Here is an 18,119-nt window from a genome sequence, read left to right as displayed (position 1 = left end):
TAAAAAAGAAAAAGAAGTGAGGATACATATCTCTACCCAGCACATGGAAATAGGTGTTGGCACTGAAATTGGGCAAATAGGTACTGTATAAATTTCTTCTCACCCACCCCACTCTCTCCTTCTGAACATTTTCCTTTTTACTGCCTCACATACATTTTATACCAAATCAAACATCTCACACAGACACAGAAGAAGTCAGTCAATATCTCCCTGTCATGACCAAAACTATTCCCCAGTATCATAGTCATGTCCGGGTCAGGCACATAAAGAAATGTCCCATCCTGGCAGATTAAAAAAAGGTTTAGGACTATAGCTCTTTCTCGCTTCCCTGGGCCATTCAGAACACCAAGGAAACCGTTGCATGATGTGCCTGGGAGTCCTTTTCACAGCTTCAGTTTCTTCTCTGCAATGGAGTTGAAGATCTCCTGTGTCATGGGTACGTAACATTTTTCTGAGTCATCTAGGAAGTACAGAGGGTCACTGATGATGGCTGGGTCAAAACCTTCCTTCACCAACTGTCCTTTGTGCTGTTTGAAAGTTCCTGTGATCTCCAGAGCCTCCTGCAAGAAATACATGAAATGAGCCTGAGTCAATGTGACCACATCAGAGCTACAGCATGCCAAGGAGGACAGATGGAGCAGTAAGAGGAGTATAAACCTGGGTTAGTGAATGCTCTGCCATACTCCTGCCTTCTAGAAGGTTGCTGCTATCTAATTTTGACAGCAACTTGGCACAAGCTTTGGGAGCTACCACTAAATTTCAGCAGCAGCCTTCAATAGCAGATGCAATTGCAGAGACCACAATGTAAGCAGCAGTTACACTGCAGGAGACAGTGCCTACATTTTGAAGCTGGTTCGCCTGTGCTTTACTTATTCTACTTGAGATCCTCATTCTCCCCTTCTGGATCCTGTGAGTTGCTTCCTGATACCAAGAATATGATACAGTGGGCACTTGGTATCCACTGGGGTTTGGTTCCAGGGACCCTCCATGGAAACCAAAATCCATGGATGCTCAAGTCCCACACCACCTTCTTAGAGTTCTGCAGTTCCTGGTCCTCTAATCCTATTGCTATATCTTTCCCTGATGCATTTCCCATTTGTGTCAGCAAGTATCCTCAGTTTTCTTGGGCAACTGAAGAATAATCAGATTTCTGCAGAAATTTCCCTACAAAAATGCTCCGTTGCAGAGGCGGGAGCAGAGTATAGAATAAGGTTACAAAGAGGTTTCGCACCCGGATGCGAATGAAGCGAGGTATGGCATAATTTGGCAAATAGTCTTTGGCATGGACATATAGCTTTTTTCCATCAAAGGGAAGTCCTTCCTTCAGCCGCATGGCACCCATTCCAATCTTTCCTTCATGCCCTGGAACAAGCAAGAACAGGGTGATTAAGGGAATGAGCTACATATTATAAACAACACACACACACACACATCTACTGCTATTAGAATAGTGGTGGACAACACACAGCCAGCACTCCTGTGGCAGAAGGTAGTAGGGACTGGGTGTGGTTGAGGGGGTAGTAAATGCTCCTCTGAGGGAAGTTGCCTACTCCTGTTCTAGGCAAAGCAACTTCAAGTAAGGGAGATTTGCAATGGTGAAATAACAGGGGAAAGTAAGGCCATAACCTTCATCCAAGCGGCTGCCACACTGCACAATCAATGCAGTTTGATACCACTTTAACTGTCATAGTGCCACCCTATGCAATTCTTGAATTTGTAGTTTGGAGGGGCACCAGAGCTCTGTGACAGAGAAGGCTAAGTATCTCACAAAACTTCAAATCCCAGAATTCTATAGCATTAAGCCATGGCAGTCAAAGTGGTATCAAACTGCATTAATTCTGTTGTGTCTCTTGTGCCAAGCAATTCACCAGTTCCCTTTCTTTCCCCCTTTAAAGATTCTACAGCCAACTTGGAGATGCAAAAATATTCAGAAGGTGGGCAGTCAGCATTGGAGCACAGGTGGAAAGTGATATGTGAATAAATGAGTGAGTTAAGCACTCTTTTCTTTACTCCTTTCCCTCTGCAAACATTACTCACTCCAAAATCTTTATATTAGAAGAAGTATAGGTTCAGTTGCCCCAAAATGCTGAAAAAGTGTGTGGTGATAAGGTCTTATGGTCTAATCCTATCTCCTGTAACATCTGGTGTTTCATGGTCTCTTTCATTGGCCTGCTTAGCAGGCATGTGAAGAGCTTTCGCACATGAAGTAATGAACATGAATATAGTTCCTCCACCATACATACAGTATCTATTAACACACTGATTCAATAAATGAATTAAAGGGGGGACGACTGTTGAGCATAGAAAGGGACAAGGCAACACATGCATACACCCACCCCACACAACTTGAGAGTGGAATTCATCTGAACCACCAACCCACAGGCATCAAAGTTCAGTTCCACTTATGTGACTTTAAGTATAGGTCAGCTCTAACATGAAGTTCAGCAAGTTAACATAAAGCATGTTATGAAATTTCAAGACACTTGCAAGAAAGGCACTATGGATCCATTTATTCTAACCCCATCTAATCTGGGATTATACATCCATGAACCTTCCACAATCATTTCACAGAATCTAAATGACCAGTGAGATCAAAAAATGGTTAGAAATGTGGATCCCAACTAGCTCTTACTTTAACAAGTTTCTGAGGAACAGACCATACTGCCACATCTATGGATATTCCACACAACAATATTAAAATGGTGTCTTGTTTTGTTTTTTCCACATTTCAGACCTACCTGAAACTGGAACCCCATATACATTAATTTCTTGAATAAAGCCAACTCCAGCCAGGGTTGTCTCAACCTCTGTAGTTGCCACGTTTTCCCCTTTCCAGCTGCAATGAGGGAGGAGTTTTTAACATTAGGGGACTGGGTAAAGGTGAATGTCTATGGCTTTGTTAATAATCTCTCTAGCTACCCAGCTAATGATAATAATAATTAATAATTTGTTTTATTTATATACCGCTATTCCAAAGATCATAGCGGTGAACAGCAAGTAAGCTAATTAGCAAGTAAGCTAATTTGCCCCCAACAGTCTGGGTACTCATTTTAGTGACCTCGAAAGGATGCAAGCCTGAGTCGAGCTTGGGCCCTTCTCAGTCATATTCTTCCTTTCCTCCAGTGATGTCAGTACCACACACATGGCTCCCCACCTTGTTCTCTCTCACAGCCTTGTGACCAAGGTCAGTATGACTGAGAGTGTCAGTCATGGAAGATCATAAACCAAAACCTAAAACATCCAGGCTTAATCTAACACTTACTCTTTTAGTATTCTCTTCATCTGGGGCTGACAGTGTTAACTCCTGATGCTGTGTTCAGGTCCATGAGGGATTCAACTCAAAGCCTGCCAGCCTGACTTTCTGCTCATCTGCCTTTTTCTTTTCCTCAGTATTTGTGCATATGACATTTAGACACACTTATATGGAAGTCAATCTAAATTAACACAGTGGGATTCATTTCCATGTGAACATACACAGTATTGCTCTGTGCTATAGATGGTTTCATCAGGATGGGGTTCTTCAGCCTACTAGGTAGGGGGTGAGGCATTCCCCTACTTGAACCATGGGTCACTGATATACGGATAGCATCATGCCTAAGATGATGCCAACAGTACACAAAAATGCACTAGTACCACTTTGTCAAAGACTAAAGCAGAGGAACCTATAGAGTGTGCTATGAGACTCACCGGAAGGTATCTCCTACCCGATCCTGGAAATATATAAAGCCTTCATGGTCTTGCATCAGAAGGTCACCACTGTTGAAGTAGCAGTCTCCTTTCTTCATGACATCCCGAAGAATTTTCTTCTCTGTCTTTTGCAGGTCTCCTGCATAGCCTTCAAATGGGGCATTCTCAGTGATCTTGATCACCAGTAATCCAGTATCACCTTGGAAATAATAATAATAATAATAATAATTAATTAAAATAATTAATTAAATAAAAGAGGAACTAGTAGAATTGGGAAACACCTATTATCCCACAGACCCAAGAACTAGGCTGCCTACCACCAGTGCTTCAACTATAGTTCACCCAATGTTACTGAGGTCAACTCTCACTTTGACTCTCTCCTGGTTGCATTTGCATCTGCTACAAACAACACCGCAGATATCTCCGTATTAGCTTTCCAAGACTTTGTACTATTTCAATACAAAAAGATGTTTTGTGGCCCCTCAAAGACTACACCCCATTTCTTCAAATGCAGCAATAGCTACAGAACAGAATAGGAGGGAAGATAGCCTCATGTTCCAAACAGTTAGGGTTCTGATATGTGTTCTGAAGATCTCTGTCTCTAAATAAGAAAAAGTATGTCAGCATATTCCAACTGAACAATATGCAAAAATATGGAGCATTCTCACCTCAATTTTGTCACTCAATGAAATTTATGGGTAATGGATTCAGGATAGGAAAAGGAGACACTTATTCAGTCAATGTGCAACTAACCTATGTAATACCTTGATATAGTAATAGACTACTGATGGCATTGGTGTTGAAAGAGGTATAGATAAAGGAGATTATCACACTGGAGTCATTTCCACAACTATCACGCTTGTACAATATACAAGAGCATCACAAATTTGTGCTCTTCCATTCTGTGCAGTTTCACATTTACGATACCACACCAGGTTGTAGACATGTGAGAGGGATATGTTTAGTTCCACACAGCTTATATTCCCCACAAGTGGGTCATTATTGCATCATTTCATGCATGCATTTTTGAGCAGGACATTCTAGTGAGAGCATAGTGTTATTTGATTCCGCACCTGCACACCCCCGAAACTGAAGCAATATTGGTTCTTATTCACAGGAGTTTATTGTTAATGTGAAGTAACACAATAATAACAATTTCCGGGTACGCTGACCATGGGATGATCTTAGTGCTGCTATTGTTCCACTTTTTACCCTTGTGTGATAATCTCTAAAGGCATACTGGACAAGTCTCTCTGTGGGTCATGACAAATGAGGGAGATCTTCCTTCAGAGTTATAGCCATATAACTTAGGCAAGTGCAAAGAAAAAGCTTGCTGAGCAATGGCAAAAGAATTCCAAACAAGATCTCCTGTAGGTGACAGTAGTTTTTTTACGTTAGTGTATCTCAGAACTTCATCACATGTGGCTTTTAAACCATCATACAAGTTGGATAACATCACCTTGGGACATACCTATCGCATGACATTGTCTCCCTCTTATTGCTGTCTTGTCCTTGAAGTGTGATTAGCCTGCCCCTTGCCATTGACAGAAAAACACGTCAACAATATCCCAATATCATTGGTATAGCACTAGTCCTCGGGTATAATAAGTTACTCCCACAGCAGTTTCATGATTGCATGGCCACATGATGTCAGTATCTCCTCCTCTCCCCCTCTACCCTCTCATTTGCTATTCCAGAACAGTCTACTTTGTTGTTTTCTTTCTTTTTTTCCTTTTTTGTTTTTAAACCACAATCGCATAACTTTGCAGTTGCATTTATAAAACAAGCCCCTCTCCCCCGCACACATACACACAAATGCAAGGCATGCTGGTGGGGTTAAGGATAAGAGTGGAAGACAGCACAAGGAGCCAGCAGCATCCGGTCATGCTAATGGAAGAATGTGTGGTAGGGAGTGCTCCCAAACAGGTATGTATGCTCTTTCTCTTTATTAATGTGATCACTGCAAGAACAGAGTGGGTGAAATAAATTCCTCAAGCTATCTGATGTGGGAGACTGGCAATTCCCCCAGCCCAGCGTTTCAAGAACAAGTACCATATTTGTGTCCATTGGCTGTGCTATGCTACAGTTATAATTAAAGGGAACGTAGCTGGCTGAAGATTGGGGAAATCAAAGAAGTAGTATTTATATAGACCAGTAGTTCTCAACCTTCCTAATGCCGCGACCCTTTAATACACTTCCTCATGTTGTGGTGATCCCCAACCATGAAATTATTTTTGTCTCAGTTCCTAAAACCATTGGAAATGTGTGTTTTCCAATGGTCTTAGGTGATGCCAAAGAGGTCGTGACCCACAGGTTGAGAACCACTGGTATAGATGGAGTGATGGTCAATAGAAAGGTTGCTTCGAGAAAGAGAGGAGGAACCCTGAGACTGAGGCAAAGCCAGCACCATTAGTTGCACACTCTCAGCCTCTGAGGAAGGCAATGGTAACCCCCTTCTGAACAAATCTTGCCAAGAAAATCCTGTAAGAGGTACACCTTAGGGTAGTCATAAGTTGGAAAAGATTTGAAAGTACACAACAGTAAAAGCAACAGCTGAATGAATAGGAAGATCCAGCATTTTAACACCTTCATTTCTTCAATAGAGGCAAGTGAGCTCCAATTTGCTGGCTGGCAACACCATTGTGAAGCCATTCTGTAAAACTCAAACTGTTTGCCAGTTTAAGCCAGTTTAAATATTATGCTTTTCCCAATAGCATCCTGGGAAGTGTGTTATATCCATGTTATGTTTTATAGCTATGTGGATGTTGAGTTTTCTGTCAGATCTCTGCTGAATCCTCTGTCTCAGAGATGGAGAAAATGTAGCCCCTAAACCCCACTTTTATGGCCATTGAAACTCTCCAGCAGTCCCTTGAAACCCTTCAAGGCACCCTCATTTTTGGGAGGGGAAAGAGGGTAGAATTTCAGGCACATTTGAGCTTGAAAGCCACACCAGAGCACCAGAAAACATGGCAGTTCCATTTCCCTGTCCCACTCTGTATTTAAATGCATGTTTTATTAGCTTACCTATAGCCACTGGGATGCAACATCCTTTCTTGTCCCTTACAGGCTCATCTTTCTCAATGTCATACTGAATCAGTTCAAACTTCATCAGTTTCTGAAACAGAAAAGAATGGGAAGTGAAAATATAAACCCCCAAATCAAAATTCAAAATAGGTATACATGGTCAGTGAAATTATTCCATCTTTAGGCATTGTTAACACCTGTTGTTTAACTTTTGTCTCTTGGATAAATCACATTTCTAAGTGGATTACAGTCATTCGTAAATATTCTATGCATTCTATATACTGTGTGTGTATATCATTTGCTGGTATCTTTATAGTACGGTAATATGCTGCTATGTTTTGCAATGGCCTGTAGTCACAAGAGGGGTGTAGTTGACCTGAAAGGCATATAAAGCAAGGAGAAAACTGCTACAATGATTGGGAGGGAAGGAGGTAGCTAACTAAATAAATAAATACATAAATGCCATGGAGAGCCTTTACCAGTTGTAGGTACAAACCAAGTCTTGCAAAGTGTAATAAGCTGCTGCTCTTCATGTTGAGCTGAAGATTTTCACATAGCCCTTAAAGTATTTTTCCTCAGAGCGGAACCCCTCAAAACTGGAGATTTTGCACCCTCCAACTCCCAACCCTGCAACCCGCTCCCCTCCACAGCTGGAGGGCCACATGATTCCTATCCGTAGTCTAGGGAGAACCATGAAATGACTTTCTAATGGGCATAGGGCAACTGATTGTGAATACAGCCTTGCTGTGAAGAGGTGTGGAGCAGCAGCGTTATGAATGTCGTAATGCTTGGGCTATCAGCCCTGTACAAAACTGGATTTTTCTCAGAGCTAGAATGAGTTTTTCTTTGAATCAGTTTTCACAGAGAAATCTGCATGTGTATCTAAAGCCTGCATCTGCACTGCAGAAATAATGCTGTTTGACACTGCTTTAACTGCCATGGCTCAATGCTTTAGAATCCTGGGGTTTGCAGTTTGTTCTGGCACCAGAGCTTTATGACAGAGGAGGCTAAATAGCTCAGAAAACCTCAAATCCCAGAATTCCATAGCACTGAGCCATGGCAGTTAAAGCAGTGTCAAACAGCATTGTTTTTGCATTATAAATGTAGCCTAACCTTTAGGTGCCAAAGCAGCCTACTCATCATGCTTTCCAGGAGCCAATGCAACCATCAGAGATAGGGTAAGGTAGGGGTGAAATTCCCCACTTCTTCTCTAATCAAAGCTTTAAAACACCATGGATATCCCGAAACCTTCCAGAGTAATCTTTACAATCCTTCTTACCTTGTGGAAGAAGTTGGTCCTCCCCACAGCTCCAACTTTCCCTGTGTAGTTAATGAACCCAGCATTCCCCTCAGTAGCTCCATACATCTCATAGAAACGTATGGGTCCAAATCGGTTCAGGAATTCCTTCCAGACCTCCACTCGCATGCCATTACCTACTGCTATTCGAACACTGTGTTCACGGTCATTGTCTTTCTGCAAGGCAACAAGTCAAGAGAATCATTGCTAGACTGCATAGAATTTTATTAAGAGTTACCGCAAGAAATCAGGCAGGGAAGCTGAAGTGGTCTGGAGAGGAAGCCCTATGAGGAACAATTGAGGGACTTGATTATGTTTACTCTGGGGAAGATGGGAGGTGATAATGATAGCCATCTTTTGAAACCTACAAGGTTGTGGGACATGAAAGATGGAGCAAGCTTCTTCCCCTTGCAGTTCCAGACAATCAGACCCAAACCAATGAATTTAAATTAGAAGAGAGGAGATTGTGCCTAAACATTAGGAAGAACTTTCTGACTGGATGAACTATTCAACAGTGGAACAGACCTCTTAGACATTTGGTGGTGGATTCTCCTTTGTGGAGGTTTCTAAGCAGAGGTTGGATGGGCATCTTTCTTTCTCTTTCTTTCTCTATGGTTCTATGCATCTATGATTAACCTTTCCCAACTTTTTACTATGGTATGATAACATCCACCATTAGATTTATTGTAATGGACCTTGCATGGGGCTGCTTATAAAGATTATGGAGTTTATCACACAGGATTTATCCTATGCAGAAACTTGATTTAAAGTGGGGGGGAAACCCCAAAGCGGGTTGTTTTTCACATGACATTCGGGTTAAACCCGAACAGAAATTAGAAATAACCCGCAAAAACCAGTAGTTTTTCAGACGACACTTGCATCAATGAACAATAACATAACATTAATTTGAACACAAAGTCAACAAAACACACTGCTTTTTACTTTGGGGAACTTCCCAAAAGTAAAAAGCAGTGTGTTTTGTTGACTTTGAGTTCAAATTAATGTTGCATTCTCACTGACACGTCTGAAAAACAACCCGCAAAAGCAGCTGTTTTGTGCATTTTAAAATCCCATTTCTGCATGAAATTTAACCAATTTGCCTCTAATTTGCCTCGATGTGATAAAATCTAATTTTAATGTTAATTGCGTGATTTTCACAGGTTAGTCACTGATTAAACTCCTAATTTCCTGCCATGTGATAAGCCCCTATGACAGAAATATCAGTTGGCTCAGACTGAGAGGGTGGAGGTGCTGGCCCTTAGGGAATATGGAAAGCAGGGAAACCATCTTAACAATGAAGTTTATGCCATGATGCCCATTTCTGACTTGCATGCAGCTTGGACTTTCATGTTCAGCTTCCTCAGGTACCTGGCCAGAGCCCACAGTTAATGCTGTCTATAAGCCCTCTTTTTCGTTTTGTTTTTTAAACAGAATAACATTGTAGCTTGAATACATTTCTGACCATACAGTGTCCAGAGATTGTGTCAGCTTTTGGGGCATGTAAGGGCAGAATGGGTGAGACGACAAAAACATGGTGGCCAACATGTTTTGTGGCAACACACGACCTCTCTTGCCCCTACCCCCCCTCGAAATTCCCTAGAAGTTGAATTAGCTTCCAGTGACGGAGAATTGATCCCCAAGATAAACGTCCCAAAGCTCCCAACTACCCAATGTCTCTTCTTGAGGTGTTCTTGCAGATGAAGGAGACGCCATAGGTTTTATAGCTAGCAGTTATGGGAATAGATTTCCTCTCTTTCGACATCACATAAACCTATAGTCCATATGAAGGAGGAAGGGAACCAGTCTTCATGAACATAAGAAGAGTGGGAAGGAGAGAAGGGGGTGTATAGACATGAACCACTTTCATTATGATGTTTGAACTGGGACTGTGGCCACAACCTTGTTGAGAGCCAGTGCAGTATGATGCAATGCTGGTATAATTATTTGGGAGCTGTTGGTGGCAAGGCAGAGCTGTGCCAGGAACACCATGGACTGTGGCTCTAGGAACACAACACATTGTTATATAACCTCCACAAAGAGATCTTCCTTGAGTGAAGAGACATTAGTGACTTAAACAGGCCAGGAAAATGTCAAACTACTAGCCTAACTGGATGGTTACATAAGTGTAAGTCACTAACACTATTCCAGACAGAGTTTCCATGGGATCAGACTGACTCTGCTCTTTTCTCACTCTCTTGTCTCTGTTCTTTGAGGTGCACCTACACGGTAGAAATAATGCAGTGCGATACCACTTTAAATGCTGTAGATCCTCCTGTGGAATCCTGGGCTTTATAGTTTTACAAGGTATTTAGCTTTCTCTGCCAAAGAGTGTCTCACAAGACTACAAACTGCAAAATTCTGTAGGATGAAGCCATGGCAGTTAAAGTGGTGTCAAGCTGCACCAGTTCGCCAATGTAGAAGCATCCCTAGACTCAAGCTTGAGAGATTCTGCAGAACAATCCATTTTCATTCTTCATGAGGCTTTATTCCAAAAGACTTGGCCTCCCACATCAATTACCTTTGGTGCATTGCACACGTAGCGCATAATTTCTCCTATATACTGGACTACAGTGACATGGTATTGTCTGCAGTCATCCCAGTACTTAGTAACAGAAAATTTAGGTGTCAGGACACATGTAGCTCCTAATGAAAAAGAGAGAAATAAAAGAAAGGTATTTAGGAATGGAGCTTTTGTGAGCATTGCAAGAGCTAAGTGAAGAAAGATTGCAATGCCCTATTAACAGTATTCAAATACTTTCCCTATTGCAACAGACAGGCAGTCAGAGGCTGAATCTGCACTGCAAAAATAATCCAGTTTGACACCACTTTAACTTCCATGGCTTCATCCCATGGAATCATGGCATTTGTCATTTGTTGCAGCACCAGAGCACTCTGTCAAAGAAGGCTAAATATTGCACAAAAGTACAAATCCCAGAGTTCCATAGCATTGAGACATGGCAATCTGCAATGCAGACTGAGCCAAAGCTGTCTCTGGACCTTACGTTTTGAGGCATATTGTTCAAACTCTAATGATTTCCATAGTTTCAGAACTATGGGAAATCTTTGGACAGCAGAATGAGATGGGGCACAAGACACGCATAAATGGACGGCATTCTCAGCGAACAAAAATTTGGAAGACTGTTGGTGTGGTAGAAACAGAATGGAATATCCAGAAAGTTAGTGGCTGGCAGTAGCAGCTGGTAGCTTCCAGGTGAGTGGCGTGGCGTATTTGTTCTGTGGTTTACACCAAACAGGCCAAAAGGTTAGGTATCAAAACTTGAATAAATAATCAATAGACACTGCTGGCTCCTATCTCATTGGAGCAATAAATCTGCTCTGGGCTTGACTACAGGCTTTAAAGGAATTATTGAAGGTGCAGAACCCCATCCCCACAACAGGTACAGCATCTTGGGGATTCCTTTAAAGTCCAAACCAAGACCTGAAGAAAAGTCACCAGCCCTCAATGAAATGAATAAATAAAATGAGAAAAAATGGCATACCATTGAAATGAACCTGGACTCAGTAACCAGTTTATACCCTCAGCAGCTCCAATACCTCTACTTTTCAGGAATGCAGGTTTGTCTTTTAACTTTGCAAGCCTCTGCATGAACATGTAAGCATTTATCTCCCCATTTGTTGCTTTATTTATAAGGTTTCAAATGGAAAAATCAATAAGGCCTATTAATTCCATCTTTACAGTGCCCTCTTGTACTCAGCACTTACAATACCTGCATATTCTCAGATAAGCAGGCATTGCTTCAAAATACAAAACTATTTGGATGGGTGGATGTTTCACTTGGACCTATGATTTAGGACCACCTAGTTATTTCTCTATGCAAAGATTTTGAGCTTGTACAACCTTTATTTATTTACATATTTGCTTACTTACTGCTTCTCAGTAAGGGGAGAGGTAATTTTCTATTAAGGCCAGTCAATGTTTGACTTTTATTTGCCCAGTTGACATGTACATGTAGTTACATTTTAACACGTAAAAGCAAGGTTTACATTTCTCAGAAATCAAATTTCATTTAAGCTTCTACTGTTGTCTAAGGTGCAGGTGGGCAGCCATAGAGGGTCCAGGGGGCAAAAACTTATTTCTTTATTTCTTCATTTAATTTATATCCCAACTTTCTCCCAACATCAGATCCAAGGCAGCATATATTTTGCCTCCCCCCTCTAATGATATCTCTATTGTTCCAATATCAAAATTAATTGATACCATCCCCCCATCCGTCTTCATTTCTTGCCCTAATCTGCCCAAAATTTTAGTATATTCCTATTGGACAGTTTTAGATTTGGATGTTTAATCTCTTTTTATGGGTTGATCACTGTTTTTATGATTTGGGGGAGGGTTGGGGTTTGGGGGGGTTAAATTGTAATTTTTAATTATTTGATGTTTTAATTGTACTGGTGGAATCTGCTTTGATTCCTTTGTAAAAAAGCAGAATACAAATAATAATTATTATTATTATTATTATTATTGGTATTATTATTATTTGTATTATTATTATTATTATTATTATTATTATTAAAAACACAACATTACAGCAATACAAATAAAAAATACTGTACTACACCCCTGCATTAAAAGCTTTATCCGCTGCATACATTAAAAACCAACTTCTTTCATTGAAAAGGCCTTTCCTTGCCAGTGGAAAGACAGCAAGGAGGGGACAAAATCAGTCCCGCCAGGGAAGGGAGTTCCATAATTTAGGGGCAGCCATCAAGAAAGCTCTCTCGTGTCCTCACTAGACATGGTTGAGATGCTGGTGGGACCAAGAGAAAGCTTTACCTTGTAGATCTTAGAATATGGGTAGGCTCATATACGGAGATACAGCTTTTCACATGGCCCATTAGCTTGAACAGCACTGGTGTCTTCAACATCTTTCTTCCTCTCTGCCCGTGCATATGCATGATGTGTTCATACATTCATCCATCCTTGTCTGTCTATCATGCATTTATAGTAGTCATGTGTTCAGTCTTCATATAGCCTATACATACCAGTGTCAATGCATGATGCAATCCCAGTTAATCCGGCTCCATGGTACAGCGGGAGAGGGATGTAAATGATATCATTGGCATGGACCCCACACAGCCAGAATAAGTTGATTGCCTGTAATGCTTTCCTGTGGGTGATGATAGCTGCTTTTGGTAGCCCTGGGGGTAAGCAGAGATAGGGAAGGAGCTCATTTGACAATCATCAATGATTCTCTCACACCAGAAGCAAACACTTCAAGTCACATGACTTGACTTGACTTGCTCTCAACCCTGACCATGGCTGCATCCGCAATGCGGAAATAATCCAGTTTGACACCACTTTAACTGCCATGACTCAATGCTATGGAATTCTGGGAATTTTAGCTTGTTGTGGCACTAGAGCTCTCTGAAAACTCTCTCTAAATGTCTCACAAAACCACAATTTCCAGAATCCCATAGCATTGAGCCATGGCAGTTAAAGTGGTGTCAAACGGGATTATTTCTGCAATGCGGATGCAGTCAGTATCCACATACTCCATCACTGCATAGTTAAGGATGGTCACAACAGGTCTGAGAGATCATTTTCTTCCGTGTCTCAGATCAACCAACACTCTGGTTCCTGCATCTATTTGATACTCTGTACAAAGCTAGACATATGACACGCCCTGTTTTATATGATAACTCAGTCAAAAGCAAACAGGCTTAATTGCATGCAGAAAAAGTGAAGAATCATTGGGGTCTTTTAAGAATAATAGGCACATTTAAGTATAAACTTTCATGGATACACAGCTCACTTGCTCAAATGTATGGAATGTTGCCTAAGACCTTCAGGCACATATATGATACATATAGGTCCAAAGCACACTGCAGAAAAAATCCAGTTTCAGACCACTTTAACTGCCCTGGCTCAGTGCTAGGGAATCCTGGGAACTGTAGTTTATTGTGGCACCAGAGCTCCCTGACAGGGAAGGCTAAACATCTCACAAAACTACAATTCTCAGAATTCTCTAGCACTGAGCCAGGGCAGTTAAAGCAGTCTCAAAGTGGGTTATTTTTGCAGTGTGTTTTGGACCATAGCTGGGTTGCAGATTGAAAATATTTACCTACAGTCATCACCCCTTTGCAGAAGTACATTTGAATGGAGAAAGAAGCTGGAATTTATTATTGTTTTAAAAAAACAGGCCTCTATGGTCTGTGCGGATTGGTTCAGATTTAATCTGAAACTTTGTTGTTATGTGCCTTCACGTCATTTCCAATTTATGGCAACCATTAGGCAAAACTCTCATGGGGTTTTCTTAGCAAGTTTCTTCAGAGAAGGTTTGCCATTGCCATCCTCTTTGGCTGATAACATGTCACTCACCCAGGGCCACCCAATGGGTTTCCACAGCCAAGAGGGGTTTTGAACCCTGGTCTCCAGAGTCATAGCCCAACACTCAAACCACTACACCACACTGAAACTTCATTCCACCAAATCAAATCATGCAGTATCTGTCCCAGTCTTCTGACCGGCAGTAATTCTCCAAGGCCTGCTTATCATCTTGGAAACTTTGGGTATTTTAGCTGGAAGTACCAGAGATTACAAAACGTGGAGTAAAACACTGGTTCACAGCCCTTCTAGAATACACAACTAGAATGCAAGTGCCAAGGGAGAGATCAAGCAAAAATTAAAAGGAAAAGATTTCAAAGCCTAACAATATGTTCTGCTCTTTGGGCTACACTCATTGACCACCTCTGGATATCCTTTGTCCTTACCTGTGGTTCCAGATGTAAAAATATACAGAGATGTGGATTTGGAGGTTACGTGGGCTCGGAAAGAAGTAGGCACCAGTTCAGCTGAGCTGGATTTGATCCGTCCCAGCAAAGCTTCCACACCTGCAGTTGGGGAGTCATCACTCAGGTAGAAAACCCGTACCCCTTCATTGTTTAGAGTAGGTAGGACATCCTCAATGGCAGCTCGAAAGTCTTAAAGAGATGAAGAAAATAACTCCAAAAGAATTTTAATTCCTAAGCTTTAAGGCTGTGGAATTACTCTTATCCTAGAAGGTCAAACTGCAAATTCCACAATTAAGAATGATTTGGTTTGTTTATGATCAGCTTCCACCAGTGTAGGTTCTATATACAGAACCTGTCCATAGACGGTGGTTTTGAGGGAGACATTACATGCAATTGTTAAAGTGGTCAAGCTACTATTAAACCACATTAATCCTGGTTTTGGTCAGGCAATCAAACTTCTCATCAGCAATAAGCCCTAGACAAATGGATACATCTGGCATTTTTCTGTAAAAGCAGCTTTACAGCACCTCAATTTTTTGCCTGAAAAGAATAGGGTTTTCTTGGTACACATTCAGAGCTTTGCTTTGCTTTGGTGTCGTGTATTAAAATTATATCCCACACCAGACTGAATGGTCTTCAGATCAGCTTCAGTGCCTCAGCTATAAAATGAGACTAATAAGGACACTGTTCATAAAGTTGTTGCCAGAATTATTAGGATGGCATCAAAGTAGGGTTGCCAGGTGGTCCTTATTTGAGGGTTAAAAACCAGTCCCTTAGAAGGCATATAAGAGATGTCTTCTGTTTGAGGACTGGAAAGCTTTTCTTTTTATACAGACTGAACAGGATGCGAAAAAACACCCCCATATTTTTGGGGTGTGGATTCTTCATAAAGACAGAAATGTAATTTATGAATGTGGACAGTATGCTAATTTTGCTCACAAAAATACATAGTTATCTTAAATGAAATCAATACTTTCATTTGGCATTTAGGTGGAACACAAAGTTGTTAATAGCTATTTCCTGATTGTCAACCCCACATGCCATGAATTTTGACTGTACCTTACAGGTATTCTGAAAATCTGGCAACACTGCAATGAAATGTACCAAAGTATTGGAATTAAAATATATTCTCACTCATCTCACCTCATTATCTTGCATAGTTCTTGTCTCCATCCTTTCATATAAACTGAAAGGACACATATTGTACTTTTCAGCCAACACTGAAGCATTGCAGTAGCCTGTATTAGATGTTTACTGAGACTGATCTATCTGAGAAGACATATCCTAGATACCATATATGGGTCCTTTGTTTGCTTTCAGGGATACTGGGTTAAGGTAATTTTAAAGATCTTTGTGTTTCATCTACGGGGGCATTTCTGGCTTGTGCTGCCCTGACATCCTCTGGCCCATCTTCCCTTCTTTCTTTTTACAGAAATGAAAGTTGGAACACTCCACGGTTTCTCTTCAAGAAGGGAATCAGACCAGAGAGAAGGGAATCTTTACACCTCCGTCCAGATTTCCTGCAAATTAGCATTCTCCTCCACCAATGTGCCCTTTTTTCCTTTGAAGATGTGCATGAGTAACTAAGAACACTGTGGTTCTATTAGAGGGAAGCCTAGGCAGTAAAGGCAGACTTTTCCCTAATGATCTAGTAGGGAGATTGTGGCCAGGATCAGTCTTCTTGGTCTTCTAAGAAGAAGTTCTCCATCTTCAACCTGCATGATTGAAGGAACCTGATAAAGTGTGCGTTTTTGTTTCTGGGACACTTTGAGAATCTTGCCAGCTTCCCTCCTGAGCAGGAGATAAAAGAAACCTAGACAAGAAGTTTCCTTCACTAGTATGTATAAGACTCTTTGTAATTTATCATCTAATTGATTCCCCAATATAAATTTTACTGTGATACTTACTATTCCCCACTGTTATCTCTATACACTGATACTTGTGGGTTTAAGAAAAATTCCTCCTCTAAAATAGAACCAATCTGTCTCACAAGCTAATGCCAAGATTGTGAGAGCTCTTTATGCATGTATTTTCAGAATATCTGTACATTTATATTTCTCTGGGGAGCAAGTTCTGTAAGAACAGATCTATAGTACAGACATACACCTCTTGGTACAACCATTTCCCACATCTAGGCAATTCTCACCTGGAGTTGTCAGTAGCACCTTGGCCTCACAAGAGCTGAGCACATGTAACAGGGACTTGGATCGGATGTTATAGTTGATACATGCCATAGTACAACCAATCTTTTCCACACCTATCCAGACCCAAACATAGACAGGGGCATTCTTCAAGAAAACAGCCACCGTTTCCCCTTCTTTCATCCCCACATGGCTTTGTAGCACTCTGGCCACCTGGCTGCTCCACCTGTCAATGTCTCTGTAGGAATAGACTTCTTCTTCAAAGAGAATCAGAGGCTTTTCTGGATGTTTCTGGACTTTCTCTAAGAAGATGTCCAACATGGTAATGGGTGGGTTCTTTTGGATACGTTTTTGCCACCTATATCCAACGCGTATCAAGGTGAAGAGGAAAGACAAATCCAGCCAAAAGTAAGGAAAGAAAATATTCCCCAGGAGAGGCAGAAGGATCAGGAGGCCCAACACAACTGTATACAGGTCTCCCATGGTTAGGATTAGGAGTCAGATCCAATGAACCAGCAGCAGTACATTGCTTGTTGTAGGCTCCGTCTAAGCTCTCTTGTGTGAAAGGTAAAAAAAAAAAGAACAAGACTGAATGGGATTGAATTCACATCCCTCCTCTGAGTACTTGTGCAATGATTTGAGGACACACTTGGCTCCCAGTCAAGATACTATGACTGATGTCAAAGTTCTTGGTCTAAAATTTGCATGTTAATTCAAAAGGAATTTAAAGGTAGATTTTGTGATATTACCAGAAATGTTTCTGTTCGGTATTTTCAATAAAGGGCTGGATAATAAATGTGGGTGACTTTTTTGATATATGATAATAGCGTATAAGATTATTGTTTTCACAACCATGGAAATGGACTGGAGCACTGACGAGGGAAGAACGGGTTGTTAGCCCAAATTGCCAAATTAATGTGGGTTCCTAAAGATAAGTCAACTGAAGATTTTTTTAAAAAAAAAAAAAAAGAGAAACTGTGTATGGACTTTTTAAGCAGTAAGAAATTTAACCATGTAATAATCTGTGGTTATAGTTATTGGTGATTCTAGCAGAACTATTTAGTTGGATCAATAATAGTAGAATAATCTGCTTTTTCTCCCCTTTTCCCCTTTTCATTACATTTAAGTTGGCAGGGTCAGAGCCCTCCTGTGTTTTAATTATATGTCTTTTTACTTCTTTTCTTCTTTCTTCTTCTTTTTTTATTAAAATATATTAGACA

The 18,119-nt window shown here is 40.9% G+C and overlaps 1 protein-coding gene across 1 annotated transcript; it reads right to left on the bottom strand.

The window, feature by feature from the left end:
• Positions 1 to 9: 9 nt before the first annotated feature.
• Positions 10 to 17,472, bottom strand: LOC149275808 (long-chain fatty acid transport protein 2-like). Its single transcript, XM_089504275.1, has 10 exons — positions 16,905 to 17,472; positions 14,738 to 14,947; positions 13,010 to 13,165; positions 10,527 to 10,651; positions 7,991 to 8,185; positions 6,712 to 6,802; positions 3,688 to 3,886; positions 2,739 to 2,836; positions 1,232 to 1,362; positions 10 to 560 (listed from the first exon to the last, which is right to left on the bottom strand). The coding sequence occupies exons 1-10, from the start codon at positions 17,380 to 17,382 to the stop codon at positions 384 to 386; spliced, it is 1,860 nt and encodes a 619-aa protein (XP_089360401.1). The 5' UTR covers positions 17,383 to 17,472; the 3' UTR covers positions 10 to 383.
• Positions 17,473 to 18,119: the final 647 nt, after the last annotated feature.

Source organism: Sceloporus occidentalis, unplaced genomic scaffold, assembly GCF_023333645.1.
Source record: "Sceloporus occidentalis isolate IW3139 unplaced genomic scaffold, rSceOcc1.0.p SCAF_265, whole genome shotgun sequence".
In the NCBI taxonomy this organism is placed as follows: Eukaryota; Metazoa; Chordata; class Lepidosauria; order Squamata; family Phrynosomatidae; genus Sceloporus; species Sceloporus occidentalis.
This window is presented reverse-complemented; position numbering and strand designations above follow the sequence as displayed.